Source organism: Babylonia areolata, chromosome 19 (assembly GCF_041734735.1).
Source record: "Babylonia areolata isolate BAREFJ2019XMU chromosome 19, ASM4173473v1, whole genome shotgun sequence".
Classification (NCBI taxonomy): domain Eukaryota; kingdom Metazoa; phylum Mollusca; class Gastropoda; order Neogastropoda; family Buccinidae; genus Babylonia; species Babylonia areolata.
This window is the reverse complement of record NC_134894.1, coordinates 27,940,226-27,958,173: the sequence shown is the minus strand read 5'-3', so window position 1 is coordinate 27,958,173 and position 17,948 is coordinate 27,940,226. Positions and strand designations below refer to the sequence as shown.

The following is a 17,948-nucleotide window of genomic DNA, read 5'->3' as shown; positions in this document are numbered from 1 at the left end:
TGTTGGGTCTTTCTGCCTGTCAGCATTGGTACAATACTTGATTTCATTTGAATGTAAAAGAAGACAAACCATGTATCCGTATGTCAAATAGCATGTTCATTACTGATGATATAAAGTCGTTCATTATTCACTCATAGTCATACTGAATACATACACAGCTGATTTCAGTGAACAATTTGTGGATGTGATACAATCTGGAAGTATGACAGCCTCATCTTTGCTAACAATGCCTGTCACACATAGGGCAGTAAATTAATAGTATTCACACAGGACAGTACAGATTTTCTTTGTGTAGGGATTGTAAAGGTTCTACCCTAATCATTGTTCAGTGTTCTGTTCAAAAACCAACACTTCAACACCATTATGCAGAAACCCCTTGATTCAAGTTTCCATTTCAAGGGAGTGTCAGAGTGCACAGACTGATCCATATATGCTACATGATTTTTTTTTTTTTTTTTTTAAGTTGATGCCTTACCTGCTCATAAACCCAATATGCATGTCAGGCCTTGAGAGCCTACCCTAGGTTAAAAGGAATGCCATTAGCAACCAGTGTTCCTAGTCAGTCACCCATATAATAGTCACCCATATGAATACCAAATGGGCCCAACGTTGTCTAACTTCGGCGATCAGATGAGAACTGCCATTTTGATATGTGGTTTGTCCGATTGATTACAGAGAAAAATAGCTTTGGAAATGTTGGTGTGCAGGTGTGTGTGGTGAAGGAGCAGATGCACAAAGAAGCTCAGGATAGGCCCAGACGCTATGTGGAAATCAGTAAGTCCTCGTTTGTACACCATAACGTTTTTCAAAGGTACAGTACTGAAGAATAGTCACAATGTTTCTGAGCACAAATTTGGGAGGGAAATATTTGATGTATGGTCTTTGATATGCTTTAAAAAGCATGAAGTTTTGTCCCAACAGTACGTGCATATATATGTAATTCCTTAAAGATAATTGAATGTTTAGCAAGGAATTGCCGCATAATTCAAGGCATACAAATTAAAGATAGGTAAATAAATAAAAGTACAGACAGGTTTATTCTGAATGAGTCCAGACTTCCATATCTGTGTTATTACTTTTGGACTGGACTGTTAAGACATCAAACTTATGTTTATAATTAAAACAAAAACAAAATAAGAAAAGCATATGATTATTATACATGGTTATCTACATGACTAGAAGAGATAATAAACATTTAAAGAAAAGTGCAAGTTATATTTTTTTTGTAGTTCGATTAAACATAAAGTGTAAAATTGTAATAGATGTTGATTGATTCTACCCCGAACACATAATTAAGTGTCAGTGACACATACCAGTGCATTTTATCATTACTGTGCGTAACATGTCAGTATCTGCTTTGTTTCAGCTGCCTTGTTTAAAACAGATTTCTATATCTGTGGCATTGCTCCCTTGGGAGACAACCTGGTGATCCTGTCCTATGACCTGGATGGAATGCAGCAGGAGGTATGTGGCTTTATGCAGAAAGCATGTGCTGTTGTTATATGAACCCTTTGACTTTTGTTTTTAAATGTATTAGTCATGAAGGGCTGTCACTTCATGGGATATGAGTGTGCTTGCAGGTCATGATGTCAGTCATTATTGTTCATTTGGATTTCTTCTCCTGGGGAATACATAACATATGTTCAGCAAAATGAATGACTTTCACAGTCACACCTTGAACCACCCAGAAACGCAGCTGATGTTAGCACCTGTTCCACCTCAAAGCGCTGAAGTAACTTTGCCATATTTGAAAAGGCTACGGTGTCCTGTTTCCATTTACTTGTGAATGAAAGCTGATTTATTATGAAAAAAGCAATGAATCATCCGATCAGACAAGGTCTGCATCCATTCATGAAGTGTTTGAGCACTGTGATTGGTTGTTGATGTTGAAATTCCCAGTTTTGTGTATCAGGCTGCAAAAAACCATGGCAGACTTGATCAACATGGTCAGCAAGACGGCAGCAGTTCAAAGTTTTCTGACTTTGTCGAACCGCTTTGCAGATGACCTTGACAGCTTGGCAAGTAGTGAGCAAGAACTCACCAGTTTGTTAAAAATAAAAAATAATAATAATAAAAAAGAATATGAATGAAACATCAACAAGATATGATGAGGAAATCAGCACCAAAAAGACCAAGTTGATGGCCAGCCACAATACCACCATGACTGGTGATATAACTGTCAAGGGACAAAAACTAGGAACTGTTCAACAGTTCACATACATGGGATTGATCATCAGCAGTGACTGCTCCAAACCAGAAATCCTCTCAAGGGTAGCAAAGACAACATCAGCACTGTCCCGAGTAAAACCTGTATGGAAGGATGGTAACATATCTATGAAACACAAGATCAGACTCCTGTGTGTACTGGTATATCCAGTCTCCCTGTATGCTTGTGAGACAAGGACCTTCATGGCGGATTTGGAAAGAGGAGTTTAAAGCCATGGACATGAGGTGCTATCACAAGATACTAAACATCAAGTACACAGATCACATCACCAATGAACCAGTGTGCCAGACCGTCAAGCAGCACATTGGACCTTCTGAAGATCTGCTGACAACCATTAAAAAAAGAAAGCTATGTTGGTGATTCAAAGCCTTGCTGAAAGAATCCCCCAAGGAACTGTTGAGGCAGGGAGACAGAAGGAGAGACAGAAAAAATGACGGACAGACAACATTGCCAAAGGACAACCATGTGCAGAGATCCAGGCTTTTGACACACAGCTGACAGACCTGGAGGAATCTGGTGAACAGTTCTTCTGTGCACTCCAATAACTCGTTGCAGAGTTGAGGGAGAAGAAGTGGTACTGTTACAAAGGCATACAGACCACAAACCAGAATAACTCTTAACCATATTTTGTATAGAGAATTGAATATGTCAGAATTACCCTTACCTTGATCATTATACAGAATTAATTGTGACGTCAGAATTACTGTTACCTTAATTCAGTACAAAGAATGGAATATGATTTCAAAGTATCTCTTCCCTTTAATTAGGCCTAGAGAATTGAATATGGCATCAGAATTGCTGTTACTCTGATTAGGTGTAGTCTTGTTTTGGATACATCAAATTGATAATAATAATGCATTTATGTTGCTGCTTCCTGATGTGTGCTTTAAATATGGGGTATGTTGACAGAGTGGACGCATGGTCTGCAAGCGACCCCATCTGCAGATTGTGGAACCAGGCATGCACAAGTATGAAGAGATCTCCAATGATGCTCTGTCCATACGTGGCTTCGAGGAGTACCGCGTCAGTGATTACCATCTGGGTATGTTCCTTACCGTATTCTGTCCTCCAAATGACATTTGATTACACATACTATACCAAGACCCACTGGTGCAGGCTCCAGTAATGGTGTGATTCCTGTCTTGTGCAAAACCCTACTCTGCTTTTGCGGAGATATCAAAAGTAGGTGGGGCTAGTGACCTTTCTTAGTGTATTACTGGTACTCAAAATGACATTATGAGTGAATACAATTTTTTATACAATTTCATAAACTTGAATCTCTTCTCATTCATCTCATTTTATAAAAGTTTGTCAGAGCAGACATTTTATAACTTAAGCATTGACAAACTTTTGGTTGGTCAGAACTTGTCAGTCAGAAAAAGGTTAGAATTGTTTAGCATGTTGATTGAAATGTTCACCGTCTTCTTTTTCTCAAAATAATAAAATATAAGAAACTGGCAGTAGCAGCAGTAGATTTTAAGAAAGGCACAATTCCAGTCCTACTTTGGTCAGCGCCATGGTGAAATTGGTTAGGCATCAGACTGATGATCCAGTGTTCACCAGTGATCAGTGTTCAAGACCCCATTGGGGCATAGTGTTGTGTCCTTGGGAAGGGCTCTTTACTCCAATTTTCCTCTCTCCATCCAGAGTGGATTTTCCTTCACTCTATCCTGACTTTGTTTAAAGGACGGTAAAAACTGCGGGAGAGGATTGGGCCCCACCATCCCATGCCAAGCCCTATACACAAATTCACTTCTCTGACGACTGTAAAAGGCTATGGAACTTTCATCCAAAAAACCTTGGTCAGAGAGTGGGTCTGATGTTGTGTCATTTCTTCGACACTGGTGATGAACTTTTCAAGAACACATGAATTGCTTTTCAGAAATGCACTGATAACAGAAATTCAGGCTTTACAGTACCACAGGTATTGTTACCACTGCTTTGAAATGAATACAGTGTATTTGGATTGAAAGCAAGGCCTAGAGAAAGAAATACAGATTTCTTCAAATTCACAGTACTACCAGTTTGTTGTTCACATTGTATTGACATGGCAAATGAATGGAACAAAGTCAGTTGTTGCAAGTGATTAAGAAACATTCCACTGACCTGAGTGTTGCAGATACAGGTGAAGATCTGTAAGTCTTCAGGGGAATGATACTGACAGGATTTGTAGAGTTATGGAGGTCTGGAAAAGTCATGGGGAAAATGAGAGATCCATTCCCAGGGCTGGAAAAGTCTTGGGGAAAATGAGAGATCCATTTCCAGGTTTGGAAAAGTCTTGGAAAAAAATGAGAAAACCATTTCCAGGGCTGAAAAAGTCTTGGAAAAATGAGGGAGCCTTTCCAGGGCTGGGTCTTGGAAAATGTTTTTCCTTCAGGGTGTGGAAAAGTCTTTGAATTTTGATAAAACCATTGACCATTACCATTCAACAAAGAGCTTTGTGTACTTCAAAAAGAAACAAACAGACAAAACAAACAAAAAGTGAAGAAAATTAAACGTTGGAACCAGGATATCTGCTGATTTCAGTTGTCAAGGGTGTAGCAAATTGTTTTGTTTTTTTTATACAGTTTAGCCTTGTGTTTGGTATGGAAAAAGTTCAGTCTGGTCTGGAAATTGTCTGAAAAAAGGTTGTTGGTTTGGTGTTTTTTTTTGGTTTTTGTTTTTGTTGTTGTTTTTTTTGTCACAACTGTGGGAACCTTGTACTGACCTATTTTGTGTTACAGAATGCATGCCAGAGGAGAACCTGTTTTTCATCGTCAGTCCCAAGGACATAGTGGTGGCCAAACTACGAGACATGGACGATCACATCTCCTGGCTCATGGAGCATGAACGCTACGAGGTCAGACAGTGTTATCATCCTCATGTGTGAACTGGTCATTGTGTATGTGTGTGGGTGTGTGTGTGTGTGTGTGTGTGCTGTGGTAACTATGATACAACTTAGTACCTTTGTTTTTTTACATATCAGACATTATTATTATTATTATCATCATCATTATCATTATTATTGATACTTGTATAGCACCTCTATTTGAATTGTCACTGACCAAACTCTTAGTGCTTTACAAACACAGTGTCCTTTGCACAACAGGCTGCCTACCCGGGTAGAGCTGACTAAGAGCTGCCTTTAGGCACTCACTGATAATTATATTGATGATAATTTCTATTTTAGTGAACAGTCGTAGTATCCAGTGTGGTAATTGTGATTTAGATTGATGGAATTTCTTATTTTGTGCTTAAAATGAACAGTGTCATGAGTATCTGGCTTGCTTTCATGTAGTAAATTTATATCCATTGGATCTGGAATTTGGATTGCTTTTGTTGTGATGGAAACAAAATATTATGTTGGCAATAACAGGTCACAAAAAGATAAAACTAGTTGAACTGTAGACAGATGAAGAAAAATCCATGAAATGACGAAGCTGACAAGTAACCAGTTGTCTCAAGTGAATGGCAATTGTTCTAAAAGTCTTTCTTACCCGTGAGTGTGATCCTTCTTTCTTAACCATGTTTTTTCTTTCTTTTTTTTCTAAGTTAACTGAGTGGCCATCAGTTGGCACGACATGTCAGTTTTTTTGTAGTGTTCATGCTTTCAATGCCTTGTTTTCCAGGAGGCCATGGCATGTGCTTCTGACCATGAAAAAGAACTGAAAACACACACATATGAAGTAAGTAACTGCTGGGTGTTTACAGTTAAAACATTCAGGTTGAATCAAACGAATACATAGGTACTGTGAGTATTAACCACTGTGTCTGTCTGTATCATGCAGTTCAAGGTTCAGTGTAAATGGCGCACAGTGTCTAGGCACATTGTCTATCACAGTTAACGTTCATCATGCTTTGAATTACTATGACAGTGGAGTATTGAGTCTTGATAGTGGTAGTCTTTATAGCAGTAGTTTATGGATAAATCATACATCGCCAAGTGCGCAAATGGATTGGTTCAAGCCATTCTTGACTTCCTGCTTGAGAGGTTATGATGATGGTAACTCTGGAGGGGTTGCAGGCTATTGGCAGGGCTTACCTGGACTACCTGTTGGAGGACGAGCAGTATGCAGAGGCAGTGAAGATGTGCCCCAAGTTCGTGGGCAAGAGGAAGGACCTGTGGGAGGAACAGATCTACAAGTTTGTCAACAAAGGGCAGCTTCAGGTCAGTGCTGGCTCCTCTCACTGTGTACCTTAGCATGTCAGTGTGTGTGTGTGTGTGTGTGTGTGTGTGTGTGTGTGTGTGTGACTTTTGTGGGCATTGAAAGCGTGTACAGACTTGCCATGTTTTGAGCTTAGTATGCTCCACTGAGATTCAGAATGCTAGACCATTTCAAGCAGAATATAAATATATAAATGCTGCACTAAAATGTAACATAACGGAATAAATCATGTTTCACAATATGTTGAAACCTTCCACAGAGCCAAATACCAATTGCACTATGATCGAGTGTTAGTGCTGCTACTATCACACTGATTAGTTATGATCAAATGATGAAAATCCTCATTTCAAGTCCTGTTTATTGGTGTCTATGCATTTGCTGTTTGCATGCATGACTATTCTTGGCACTCTCAGCATGAAAGCAGGAATGCATGTTGTTCATAATGGTGTGTGTGAACAGAAGTTTAAGACATGTAGAACCTGTTTTACAATGTGCATACATAATGTTTTAGCCATATGTTTTGTTTGAGGGTTTTATTTGGGTTTTCTTTTCTGATTAAAGATCAAATGGCAATCATCTGCACAGCCATCCATACGAGAAGACATGATGCTTTATTTTAAAAACACATTTATATGATACATCCCCCTAGTACATGCACATATTTGTGTGTGTTCACGCATGTGTGCCCATCCTTTGGCTGCCACTTTGTGCACAAACATTAAGGTTTTCATAGGGGTACAACTTGAAGTTTGTTGAGAAAGATTGAGACTGTGTTGGTTTGACAATGAATACAATTTGATCCCTGAATGTTGCTAATGATTGCAATGCACATTTCCTGAAAAGCGTGTGTGTTTGCAGGCTATTGCAATGTGCATTCCAACTGCTGATCCAGTGCTCAGTCCTTCCATCTACGAGATGGTGTTATACCACTTCCTGCAGTCAGATTATGCGGTTTGTACTCTTACGCATCATCCCTCTTTTCACACACTTGGACACACGCACGCACGCAAGCATGTACGCATATATGTATTCATACAAACATGCACATACTGATACACACAGACCCTCACACCTGTGCACATATGTATTCATCTGCAAACAAACACTATACACTACAGGTGAACACATACAACAAAATGCATACTAACACACATGTACATACAAAAACATGCCTGCACATTATGTGTGGACTGGCACACAATCTCACATGTTCACAAAAATTTGTACACAACCAGTGCACACATGCGCGCACACACAAACACACAAACACACATTCATTTAAAGTCATACACACACGTGTACACACACACGCACACACACACATTCATTTAAACTCATGCGCAAGTGCACGTACACACACGCACACACACACACACACACATCCTACACCCCAACACACACACACAAATACACACACTCTCCCCCCCCCTCCTCCCCTCACCCCCCCACCCCCACCCCCACCCCCACCTCCCCTCCCAGAAGAGAACATTCACACATTCTTTTAACACCAATATTTTTTTCCCCACTGCATTGAAACGAAGCGATAGGCATCACCACTCCCCATTTGTTGTTGTCCTTCCACAGCTCTTCTACCAGCTCATCAAGACGTGGCCCCATGAACTGTACAACAAGGAGGTGATGGTCAACTCAGTGGTCAGTCGTCTGGACAAGGACCCTGACCAGGAGCTCTTGATTCAGAGTCTGGGACAGCTGTGAGTGCGTTGTATAGATTTGTAAACGTTTGATTTATAGCGAGCAGGACAAGCAATTTGGGTCTTTCTGTTGTTTGTTTTTCTAATCTGTAATAATAGAAGAGAAAATATTTCTACTGGGGAATTTGTTGTGCGGGCGTTTTTTTCTGTGTATGTTAGTGTGTGGAAAATGTGCATATATGTGTTAGTTAGTGTGTCACTGTGAATTTGTGTATGTGTGTGAGTTTAAATGAATGTGTGATATGTTAGTGTATAGTTGTGTGTGTGTGTGCCTCTTTGCATATGTGCATGTGTATATCTGCATAGAATGTAGAGGAAAAGAACTGCTTTTAACTGTCCCATCACTGTCAGAGGATTGGGCCTTTTTAGAGGAAATAGAGAACGAACTTGGAGACTCGGTCATTATCTGTGGAGACCTCAATGCAAGATCGAAGTTATGGGACCAGCGGAACACCAACCCACAAGGACTCGCACTTGAAGGAATGATAGGGGAAATTCTTCTTAGCCCTTTAACAACCACATCCCCAACTCGCCTTGGAACAAGACAAGGGGACAGTGACAGTGTGATCGACATCGCTCTAACATCTCCAAAATTCAGAGCAGAAATGAATGCAGAGACGCTTCCATACCAAGGCAGCGACCACCTCCCGGTAGCTTTCAGTCTACAGAAACTGTCCGATAAACCCTGTATGAAACTGCGTGATCCATTTCAGTATGAAACCAAAGAGACAACCGTCATCGAAAAATTAAGACGCAGAAGAAACAAAAGAACGGCACTGAACAGGATGCAAACTATTCAGCCCCCATGGTGGAATACCGACACAGAGAGAGCCTGGATAGAAAAACATGCGGCTGTCAAACTTTGGCAAAAAGAAAGAACAAAACCATCTCCGGACAAAGATATTGAAACAAAAATGAAAGAAAAAACTAAACAGTTTGAAGTCACTGCTCAAGAGGCCAAAAATGACAAGTGGAAACAGTTTTGCGAGGCACTCAGTTATGACACAACATTGACAGAGTTCTGGCAATTTTATCGTCGCATGGAAGGGAAAACGTGCACAACAACAACCCCAGACATGTTAGACACTGACGGAACCAAGCTTAAGACAAATGAAGAAAAAGGATCTGCCTTGCTCAAACGTTTCATACAACAGAGTGATCAAAGAAACTTAGATGAGAAAAAGAAATATGTTGAGGAGTTAAACCAAACCCTTATGCAGACTGGACCTGATGATGACTTGACAATGGATGATCTAAACGAGGCAATAGCTAAATGCAAGAAAGAATCGGCTCCTGGCCCAGACAAAGTTCGTTACTCAGACATCAAGGAGCTATCGGAAGAAGACAGAAGCAAACTTTTCAATCTATATCAAAACAGTTTCCACAATGGACAGGTGCCGGAGGACTGGACACACAGCTTCTTAAAACCCATACCAAAACCAGGAAAGGACCATCGTCAGGTAAGCGGCTACCGGATCCTAACCATGCAAAACATTGTTGGAAAGCTCATGGAACGCATGATAGCCAGGAAACTTGCAAGGGATCTTGAACACAGGCACATTCTCCCTTCAAATCAAGGTGGTTACAGAACAGGCAAGTCCACATGGGAAAATGCAGCTGCCTTTGCATATGAGGTGTATGAAGGATTTCAAAGAAAAGAAGAAACACTAGCAGTAGCAATTGACCTTGAAGATGCCTACAATAAAGTCCAGTTTGCGCACCTCATGGAGCTGCTACTAAGGTATGGAGTAAGTTTGACACTGACAAGATGGATAGCAGCAGCGCTTCAGGAAAGAACCGTCGTCTTACGCCTCGGAGATTGGATGTCTGCACCTTCTAAACCATCCATGGGACTGCCACAAGGGTCTCCACTCTCTCCTGTCCTCTACAATGTCTACACGAAGGGCCTTGCAGACTTAAACAACAATGGAATTGCTCGGGTGCTTACCCTTGCGGATGACGGCCTGGTCTTCAAAACTTCGAAAAATGCTCAGGAAAGAACTGAAGCCGTCCAGAAACAACTAAACAATATTGCTCAATGGTGCAAAGACACAGGATCTTCCATCAATCCAGCGAAAGCCCAAACGTTGCTGTGCACCCTCAACAACAAAACCGCGAGCAAATCACCACCTTCTGTGTCATTCGATGGGATTCAAATTGAGAAAACTGAATGCCTACGCTACCTAGGAATACACTTCGACAGGATGCTGACCTTCAGAAAACATACGGAAAACACTGTTCTCAAATGCAAAAAGGGCCTTTCAGTCTTAAAAGCAATGGCAACCAAAGGAATTGAACAACGCCACCTCTTCCTGCTATACCAATCACTCGTCCTCAGTGTGATCGACTACGGACTTGGGCTAACAACACCGTCTCAAAGCAACCTCCTAAAATTAGAAAGAGTCCAAAATGAAGCTATGAGGCTGATCCTTGGAACAACAAAAGACACGCCCACAGAAACCATGCGATACCTGCTTGACCTTCCTTCAGTGCAGGCCAGAAACAAGTTAGAACAGGTCAAGACCTACTTCAAAGCATTAGAAAACCCTCAAAACCCACTGCATGACGCAGTCAAAGAACCAAAAGGCAGCCGTCTAGGACGAGGAAGATCATGGATGGGGCAAGCAGAAGACACAATCCAGCTAGTATGCCGACTTCAAGACCTGAAAGAAACAAAAGAATGGGAGAAAAACCCCGAAAACCTCAACCATCTATTCAACACAGTCATTTCACCCACTCTAGGAAGACATTGTCGGGAATGGCCAGAGGGCAAAACTGATGCGGAAGTGAAGCTGCTTATAGAAGAAAACAGTAAAGAAGAGGACATCATCATATACACAGATGGCTCAGTCACCAAAGACCAGTCTGGCTGGGGATTCACTGCGAAACAAAATGGAAAAACAATTTGGGAAGAGAATGCTGCCTACAAAGTCACAACCTCCAGCCTAACGATGGAAGTTGAAGCTGTGACACATGCCCTCCAGTGGCTATCGTCCTTCCATACGCCCGGAAACCAACATGCCATGATTCTAACCGACTCAATGAACCTCATACAGAAAATTGAAAACGGAATGGGAAGCCCAGAGTGGCATAACGCAATGCGCAACTTTCAGATTAAAAAACTCACATGGTCATACTGCCCGGGACATGCAGGTGTTAAGGGAAATGAGCGAGCTGACAGACTTGCTGGTAACGCAACACCAACGAGCGGCCTACATCTAGGAAAATCGGAAATCCTCAGAAAAGTCAAAGAATACCAAAAAGAACAGGTACAAGGCCATCACACCATCGATCGCCTCAAAGAAATAGAAGCAGAGAGAGGGAGCGGCCGCAAATCTAACATGAAAGGTAGAGCACGATGCTTTGCAAATCAAACAAATATCGGCATCATTTCCAAACCAACATTGCGCAAATTTCTTCAAAACGGAACAGAGTCTCTGTGGGCCTTTCCAAACACAATAGACCGAGCAACACACTAGACGCCACGTTCTTGGCATCAGAGATCTTTTCCCATCCCTCTTGCGGCCAGTCAGTGGCGGCTGTGTGTGTTTGTGTGTATGTGTGCTTTTGAGTGCGTTTGTGAATGCGCGAGAGTGAAACTGTACACAAGTGTCAGGAGAGATATGTGTACGTGTGTGTGTGTGTGTGTGTGTGTGTGTGTGTGTGTGAGGGGAGGTGGGAGTGCGGGGGGAGGTGGGGTAGAGGATGAGGTATGTGAGTGTATGCATGCCTACACTGTGGGAGCAACAGGATATTGGAACGTGTATATATATATATATATATATATATATATATATATATATATATATATATATATATATCTTTGTATGTACGTGTGTGGAGTTGGGGGTGGGAGATATGGGCGTATGTGTGTGTGCTTGTACAAGTAAGTGTTCATCTCTGTGAGTGTGTGTTTGTGTGTGTGTGTGTGTGCCGTGGAAGCTGCGATACGTAGACTAGAAATGAGTGTGTGGAGGAGGGGGTAGAGGAGGTGCAAGGTAATGTGTGTGTGTGTGTGTGTGTGTGTTGGAGCTCATGTACGTTTATATGTATTTGACTGTGCTTTCATATGTGCTTGTACAAGTAAGTGTTCATCTCTGTGAGTGTGTGTTTGTGTTTGTGTGTGTGTGTGTGTGCCGTGGAAGCTGCGATACTTAGACTAGAAATAAGTGTGTGGAGGAGGGGGGTAGAGGAGGTGCACGGTAATGCGTGTGTGTGTGTGTGTGTTGGAGCTCATGTACGTTTATATGTATTTGACTGTGCTTTCATATATGTGAAACTGCATGTCTGGTGCATTTCTGTTATGCATGTGTGGGTGTATGTGTGAATGTGTGTCTTCATTTTTTACATTTATTTGCTTATTTATCACCATTGTTGTCTTATTTATTTATTTATTTATGTTTTATTATTATCATTTTATTAGTATTACTAATATTATTACTACTACCTTTTTCTATATTATAATTATTATTTATTTATTTATTTATGCAAGCTTATCTATTATTTATTCCCCCGTTTTTTTGTTTTTTTTTGTTTGTTTTTTTTTGTTTTGTTTTTTTGTTTTTGTTTTTGTTTTGTGTGTGTGGTTGTGTGTGTGTGTTTTTTTGTTTTGTTTTTTTTTTTTGTTTTTTTTTTTGTTTTTTTTTTCCAAGGCCTGACTAAGCGCGTTGGGTTACGCTGCTGGTCAGGCATCTGCTTGGCAGATGTGGTGTAGCGTATATGGTTTTGTCCGAACGCAGTGACGCCTCCTTGAGCTACTGAAACTGAAACTGTCAGTTATGTGTCTTTTATTTTGTTTCTACAGGTATGCTTATCAGAAGGCCTTCGATAAAGCACTGGCCATATATCTAAGGTGAGTTCAGTTAGCAGTGTGTGTGTGTGTGTGTGTGTGTGTGTGTGTGTGTGTGTGTGTGTGTGTGTTTGAAGTTACCAAAGTGAAATGATTTCTATCATTTTCATCCTCTCCCATTGTGCGTGTGCGTGTGTGTGTTTGCATGCTTATGTAGGTGTGAGTGTGCAAGTGTGTTTGCAATTAGATACATAAGTAAAAAAAAAACCTAAAAAACTAAAAAACAAACAAACAAACAAACAAACAAACATAAAACATATGTCTTTATGAACTTCTTCCATCCTCAGTTTTCCTCTGTTTCCCCATCTCCATCCTCAGTAGCCTGTAACTGTTTCTCCAGTCATAAGGTCATCCTTCCTTCTTTCCTTCTTCTTCACAGTCTGTCCACATTTTCCTCCTTGTGTCCATTGTGCTCAGTGTTCATCATCACCCTCTGTCCTCTTCTAGCCCTGTCTTTCTCTTGATAGTGTATTGTATTATATTACTTTTTGTCACAACTGATTGTGTAAAATTCAGACAACTCTTCACCATCTTTTTCTTCTTTTTTTTTTGGGGTTGCAAGTGTATTTGTTTTACTATCAGAGCCAGGGACAGTCCTTTTGGTTGCAGCGGGTTTTTTTATGAGCACTAAATGCATGGTGTACATGGACCCTCAGTTTATTGTCATATTCAAAAGTCCAGCAGTGGCAGCACCCACATCGCCACTGAACATCGAGTGGGTGGTGTGAGTAAAACTCCCAGTCTGTATATAGGACTCGAACCTGGGACACTCATTTCTTAATCCTAGTCAGGTGCATTACCGCTCAGCATTAGCATTCATGGTGATGATTTCTGCCAGACAGGCAGCTGTGTTTTCGGGGATGTGCATGTTGGGTATATTTTTGTTTCTATAACCCAATGAACACAGACTTGGATAACAGGATCTTTAATGTGCACATTTGATCTTCTGCATGTGTATGTACACACAAAGGGGGTTCAGGCACTAGCAGGTCTCCACCTATATTGACCTGGGAGATGGGAAAAATCTCCACCTTTAACCCACCAGGTGCACTGAGACTGGGGATCGAACCCAGGAAGCTCGGGTGAGAATCCAGCAGTCCAACCATTTGACCACCGCACCCGGTATGTATTCAAGTGAATGTGGGAGTTCAGTTTCAGCTCCTGAACGCTGACAGAAAATATCGTTTGTGTGTTGTGTGCAGACTGAGGAACAAGGATGTGTTTGCCCTGATCCAGAAGCACTCTCTGTACAAAGCCCTCAGTGACCAGATCAAGCCTCTGATGGCCCTGGACAGCGAGCAAGCCACAAAACTCCTGCTGGAGAACGTGGACAAAGTTCCTGTGAGTGCTCTTCCCTGTAGTTGACAGGGTTTGGAATTTTTTTAAATACAAATAGGCAGGAATAGTAATGATGATTTTGTCCATGTTTCAGTGACAATAGATTGCAGTAATACTAGGGTTCATACAGTCATGGAAGTCTATTTAAGTCTTCTTGATAACAGGGCATCTGTCTTGTGCTACTACTTTAAGTGAAGAGATTCATGATTTGCTTTAGTATGTAAAAATGACATTGATGTATCCATGTGTGTGCTTCAGGTGTCCAAAGTGGTTGATCAGCTTTCCAATCACACCAAGATGCTGTATGTGGTAAGCGCATGTTTTGACCTTCATGATTTGGTACAGGTATCTTAACCCTTTCGCTGCCAGGAAAATAAGATTTAAGTGAAATCTATTTGCCAGGGTTTTTTTCACAAAAAACGGGTATAAATTTTCAAAAAATTCTGTGCTCTTTGTTATTGGAGAAAGACCCATAAAAGTATATATTTTCTGAAAGGTAAATGAATAAAGAATACAAAATACATGCTGTTTTCCCATTTTATATATTTTTAGTGACATGCTGTTGTTTTGAAATCAGTGTTTTGTTTTTTGTCACATTTTCAACTTGTTCATTACAAACATTACTCAGGTAATTTGAACAGAAACATCATTTTTTCTGGACAAATCGATATCTGCAAACACAAAATCATACTAGAACAACCACAAAATATATATTTTTTTAAGAGATAGATACACAATACATTGTGACTTCTCCAAGTGATAAGATGGATGTGAGGCCACGCCCCCTCAGTCTCCACCCCCCTCCTCCTCACCCCTCTCACACGGTCACTTGATTCAGTTCACATCAGACCGCGTTGGCTGCGTGCCAAAATATCGCTCTGCTGCTAATTCGGTCATCCGTCGTCTGCTAACATCTGTACAGCTGGCATCACTCACTGACAGTCGCATCTTGGCCACTCTCTTGATTACTCCCTTTATTTTCTATGAGATCATCCTATAAATGTTCATCACTATCTTCTCCTTCGAATTTACGCTTCAATTCTTTCTGAGCATCAGCTAAAGAAAGAAATCATGGTTGATTTAGTTCGTCACGATCGCATGTCTTGAGCACGGCGTCAGTCCGACATTTTGTTGAGCGAGCGAGGAGAGAAGTCAGGCAAACACTTGGACAGTGACCCAACCAAAACATTCAAATAAAGGACTGCTTCATGACGTAGATGGGGTTTCTAGCTATGAATAGAATCTAGAGAGATTCCCCAGGCTAAAGCTACCACTATTTTTGCCAAGGAAGTGAATGCAAACCAGGGAAAAGTCAGAATATTTCGATGACGAGTTATCTCGTCATGCAGGCAGCGAAGCATACATGCTTGCCATGACGAGTTATCTCGTCATGCAGGCAGCCTAGGGGTTAAACACTGATTTCTTCTCACACTACTAGAATGCAACTGATTGTATATGTGAATGCAGTATTTAAAATGATTTGTTGTACCCCTTGTTGAGATTTGTTAGCCTGGTCGCATTGAGTTTTCATTCCAGAAGCATGGCTGAAACAGATGTAATGCATTGTTGCCTTGCATAGTTGTTTACTTCTTATCTCAGTCCTCTTTGTGCCCTGTGGCACATAAAGCTGCCACCAGCTGCCTGTGATGAGAGCTGTCTTAGCTAGGTACCTTCCCCAAGGTACAGCCATTCTTCTTGAGTTCTTCTTCAGCTGTTCTGGGCTGTGTTTCCTTTGGTCTTTCTCACAAGCTCTTTCCATCTGGTGACTAGCAAGGGAAAACTGGGAGATTTTTACACCTGTCTGTAACTTAAAGTCCATGGTGGGATCTTATCTTCATGTTTGGATTTGTACAAAGCCTATGTGATTTGCACAAACGTAAGAAAATTTTTAACATGAAGCAAACTTAAGAGCTGCTATGATCGCTCATGCAATGCAGGACAGAAGCATTCTCAAACTGCAGTCCTGACAGACACTGTGGAAGAGGGAACAGTGACAACAGTGGAGACTTTCATCAGGGGCCATCACTTTTAAATGATTTTAAGAATTTGTTGTTTTTTAAATGACATGCATTTTGTTTTGTCTTTATGAATTTTATAAAATGACCCAGGTTTGTCATGTTTTTAATTTTTGCCTCTGTACTAATGACAACAACAACCCCACCTTCTGATGCTGAGCCCTAGACACAGTGGATATCATTGATTTCATTGCTCCGATAGCAGTATAAGGCTATGAGACTTTTCACCATTATAACCTGCAATAAACCATGATGTTGATCAGTACCTGGATATAACCTGTACAAACCCTGTTGTCCGGGCAGTACCTGGATATAACCTGTACAAACCCTGTTGTCCGGGCAGTACCTGGATATAACCTGTACAAACCCTGTTGTTGACCAGTACCTGGATAAAACCTGTACAAACCCTGTTGTTGACCAGTACCTGGATAAAACCTGTACAAATCCTGTTGTTGGTCTGTACCTGGATAAAACCTGTACAAACCCTGTTGTTGGCCAATACCTGGATAAAACCTGTACAAACCTTATTGTTGGCCAGTACCTGGATAAAACCTGTACAAACCCTGTTGTTACCTAGACTAAATCTGTACAAACCCTGTTGTTACCTGGATATAACCTGTACAAACCCTGTTGTTACCTGGATATAACTTGTACAAACCCTGTTGTTACCTGGATATAACCTGTACAAACCTTGTTGTTTGGCCAGTACCTGGACCAGGTGTTCACCAAGGATGTGCACGCAGCGGGTGAATACGGAGAGCTGATGGTGGGGCTGTATGGGCAGTATGACCGCTCCAAACTGCTGGCCTTCCTGCGGCGCAGCGAGTCCTACCCCCTGCAGAAGGCACTGGAGATCTGTGAGGAGAGGGGCTACGTCAAGGAGCAGGTCTTCTTGCTGGGTAGGTCTTTGTGTGTGTGTGTGTGTGTGTGTGTGTTGCTTCTACAGTGGCTTCATGTGGTGGTGTTTGCTTGATGAAAAAGAGAAGTGTTTGTGTGTTGGGGGTCAGTGAGAGAAGGGGATACGTCAAGGAGCAGGTCTTCTTGCTTGGTAGGTCTTTGTGTGTGTGTGTGTGTGTGTGTGTGTGAGTGTGTTGCTTCCACAGTTGCTTCTTGTGGTGGTGTTGGCTCAATGAAAAAGAGAAATGTTTGTGTGTTGGGGGTTCACAGCTGTTGTTTCTCCAAAGCGTGTTTTATACAGTGGAATAGAAGCAGATCCAGTGGCCTTGCTGAAACCTCCCTCCTGGGAACTGTTCAGGTTTGAGGGAGGGAGTCAGAGGGGAAGACAGAAAACATGATGGACTGACAGCATTGCAGAATGGACAGGAAACCTAACTGTAGAGACCCAGGCTTTGACACACAATCCGATACACCTGAAGGTTTATGTTGAACAGTTGCTCTATGTGGCACTGCACTGGCTCTTCACGGAGTTAAGGGAGAAAATGATTGAAGTAGTGTGAGGCTGCGTGTTTGTGAATTATTTAGAAATGTAATGTTTTTTTTGTGTTTTGTTTCATTCTTTGTGTTTTGTTGACAAGTGTGCACACTTGTACACAAGATACATGCATGTACATATACACATACATACATGTATCAGTGATCATCCACATATGCAGATTGTCCATGACCATTCTTTCCACTTTAGTTTAAAACATTACAGACTAG

At 41.3% G+C, this 17,948-nt stretch overlaps 1 protein-coding gene across 1 annotated transcript in view; it reads left to right on the top strand.

Annotated features, from left to right (window-relative positions):
* The window catches only part of LOC143293583 (vacuolar protein sorting-associated protein 41 homolog), a 44,808-nt gene that overhangs the window by 17,907 nt on the left and 8,953 nt on the right, over nucleotides 1-17,948 (top strand). Inside the window, exons 10-21 of the mRNA XM_076604640.1 lie at nucleotides 708-774; nucleotides 1,367-1,464; nucleotides 3,137-3,269; nucleotides 4,951-5,066; nucleotides 5,836-5,892; nucleotides 6,231-6,374; nucleotides 7,231-7,323; nucleotides 7,957-8,084; nucleotides 12,889-12,936; nucleotides 14,136-14,274; nucleotides 14,530-14,580; nucleotides 16,993-17,185. Coding sequence (XP_076460755.1) covers nucleotides 708-774; nucleotides 1,367-1,464; nucleotides 3,137-3,269; nucleotides 4,951-5,066; nucleotides 5,836-5,892; nucleotides 6,231-6,374; nucleotides 7,231-7,323; nucleotides 7,957-8,084; nucleotides 12,889-12,936; nucleotides 14,136-14,274; nucleotides 14,530-14,580; nucleotides 16,993-17,185 — 1,267 coding nt within the window. The remainder of the gene's footprint in view (nucleotides 1-707; nucleotides 775-1,366; nucleotides 1,465-3,136; nucleotides 3,270-4,950; nucleotides 5,067-5,835; nucleotides 5,893-6,230; nucleotides 6,375-7,230; nucleotides 7,324-7,956; nucleotides 8,085-12,888; nucleotides 12,937-14,135; nucleotides 14,275-14,529; nucleotides 14,581-16,992; nucleotides 17,186-17,948) is intronic.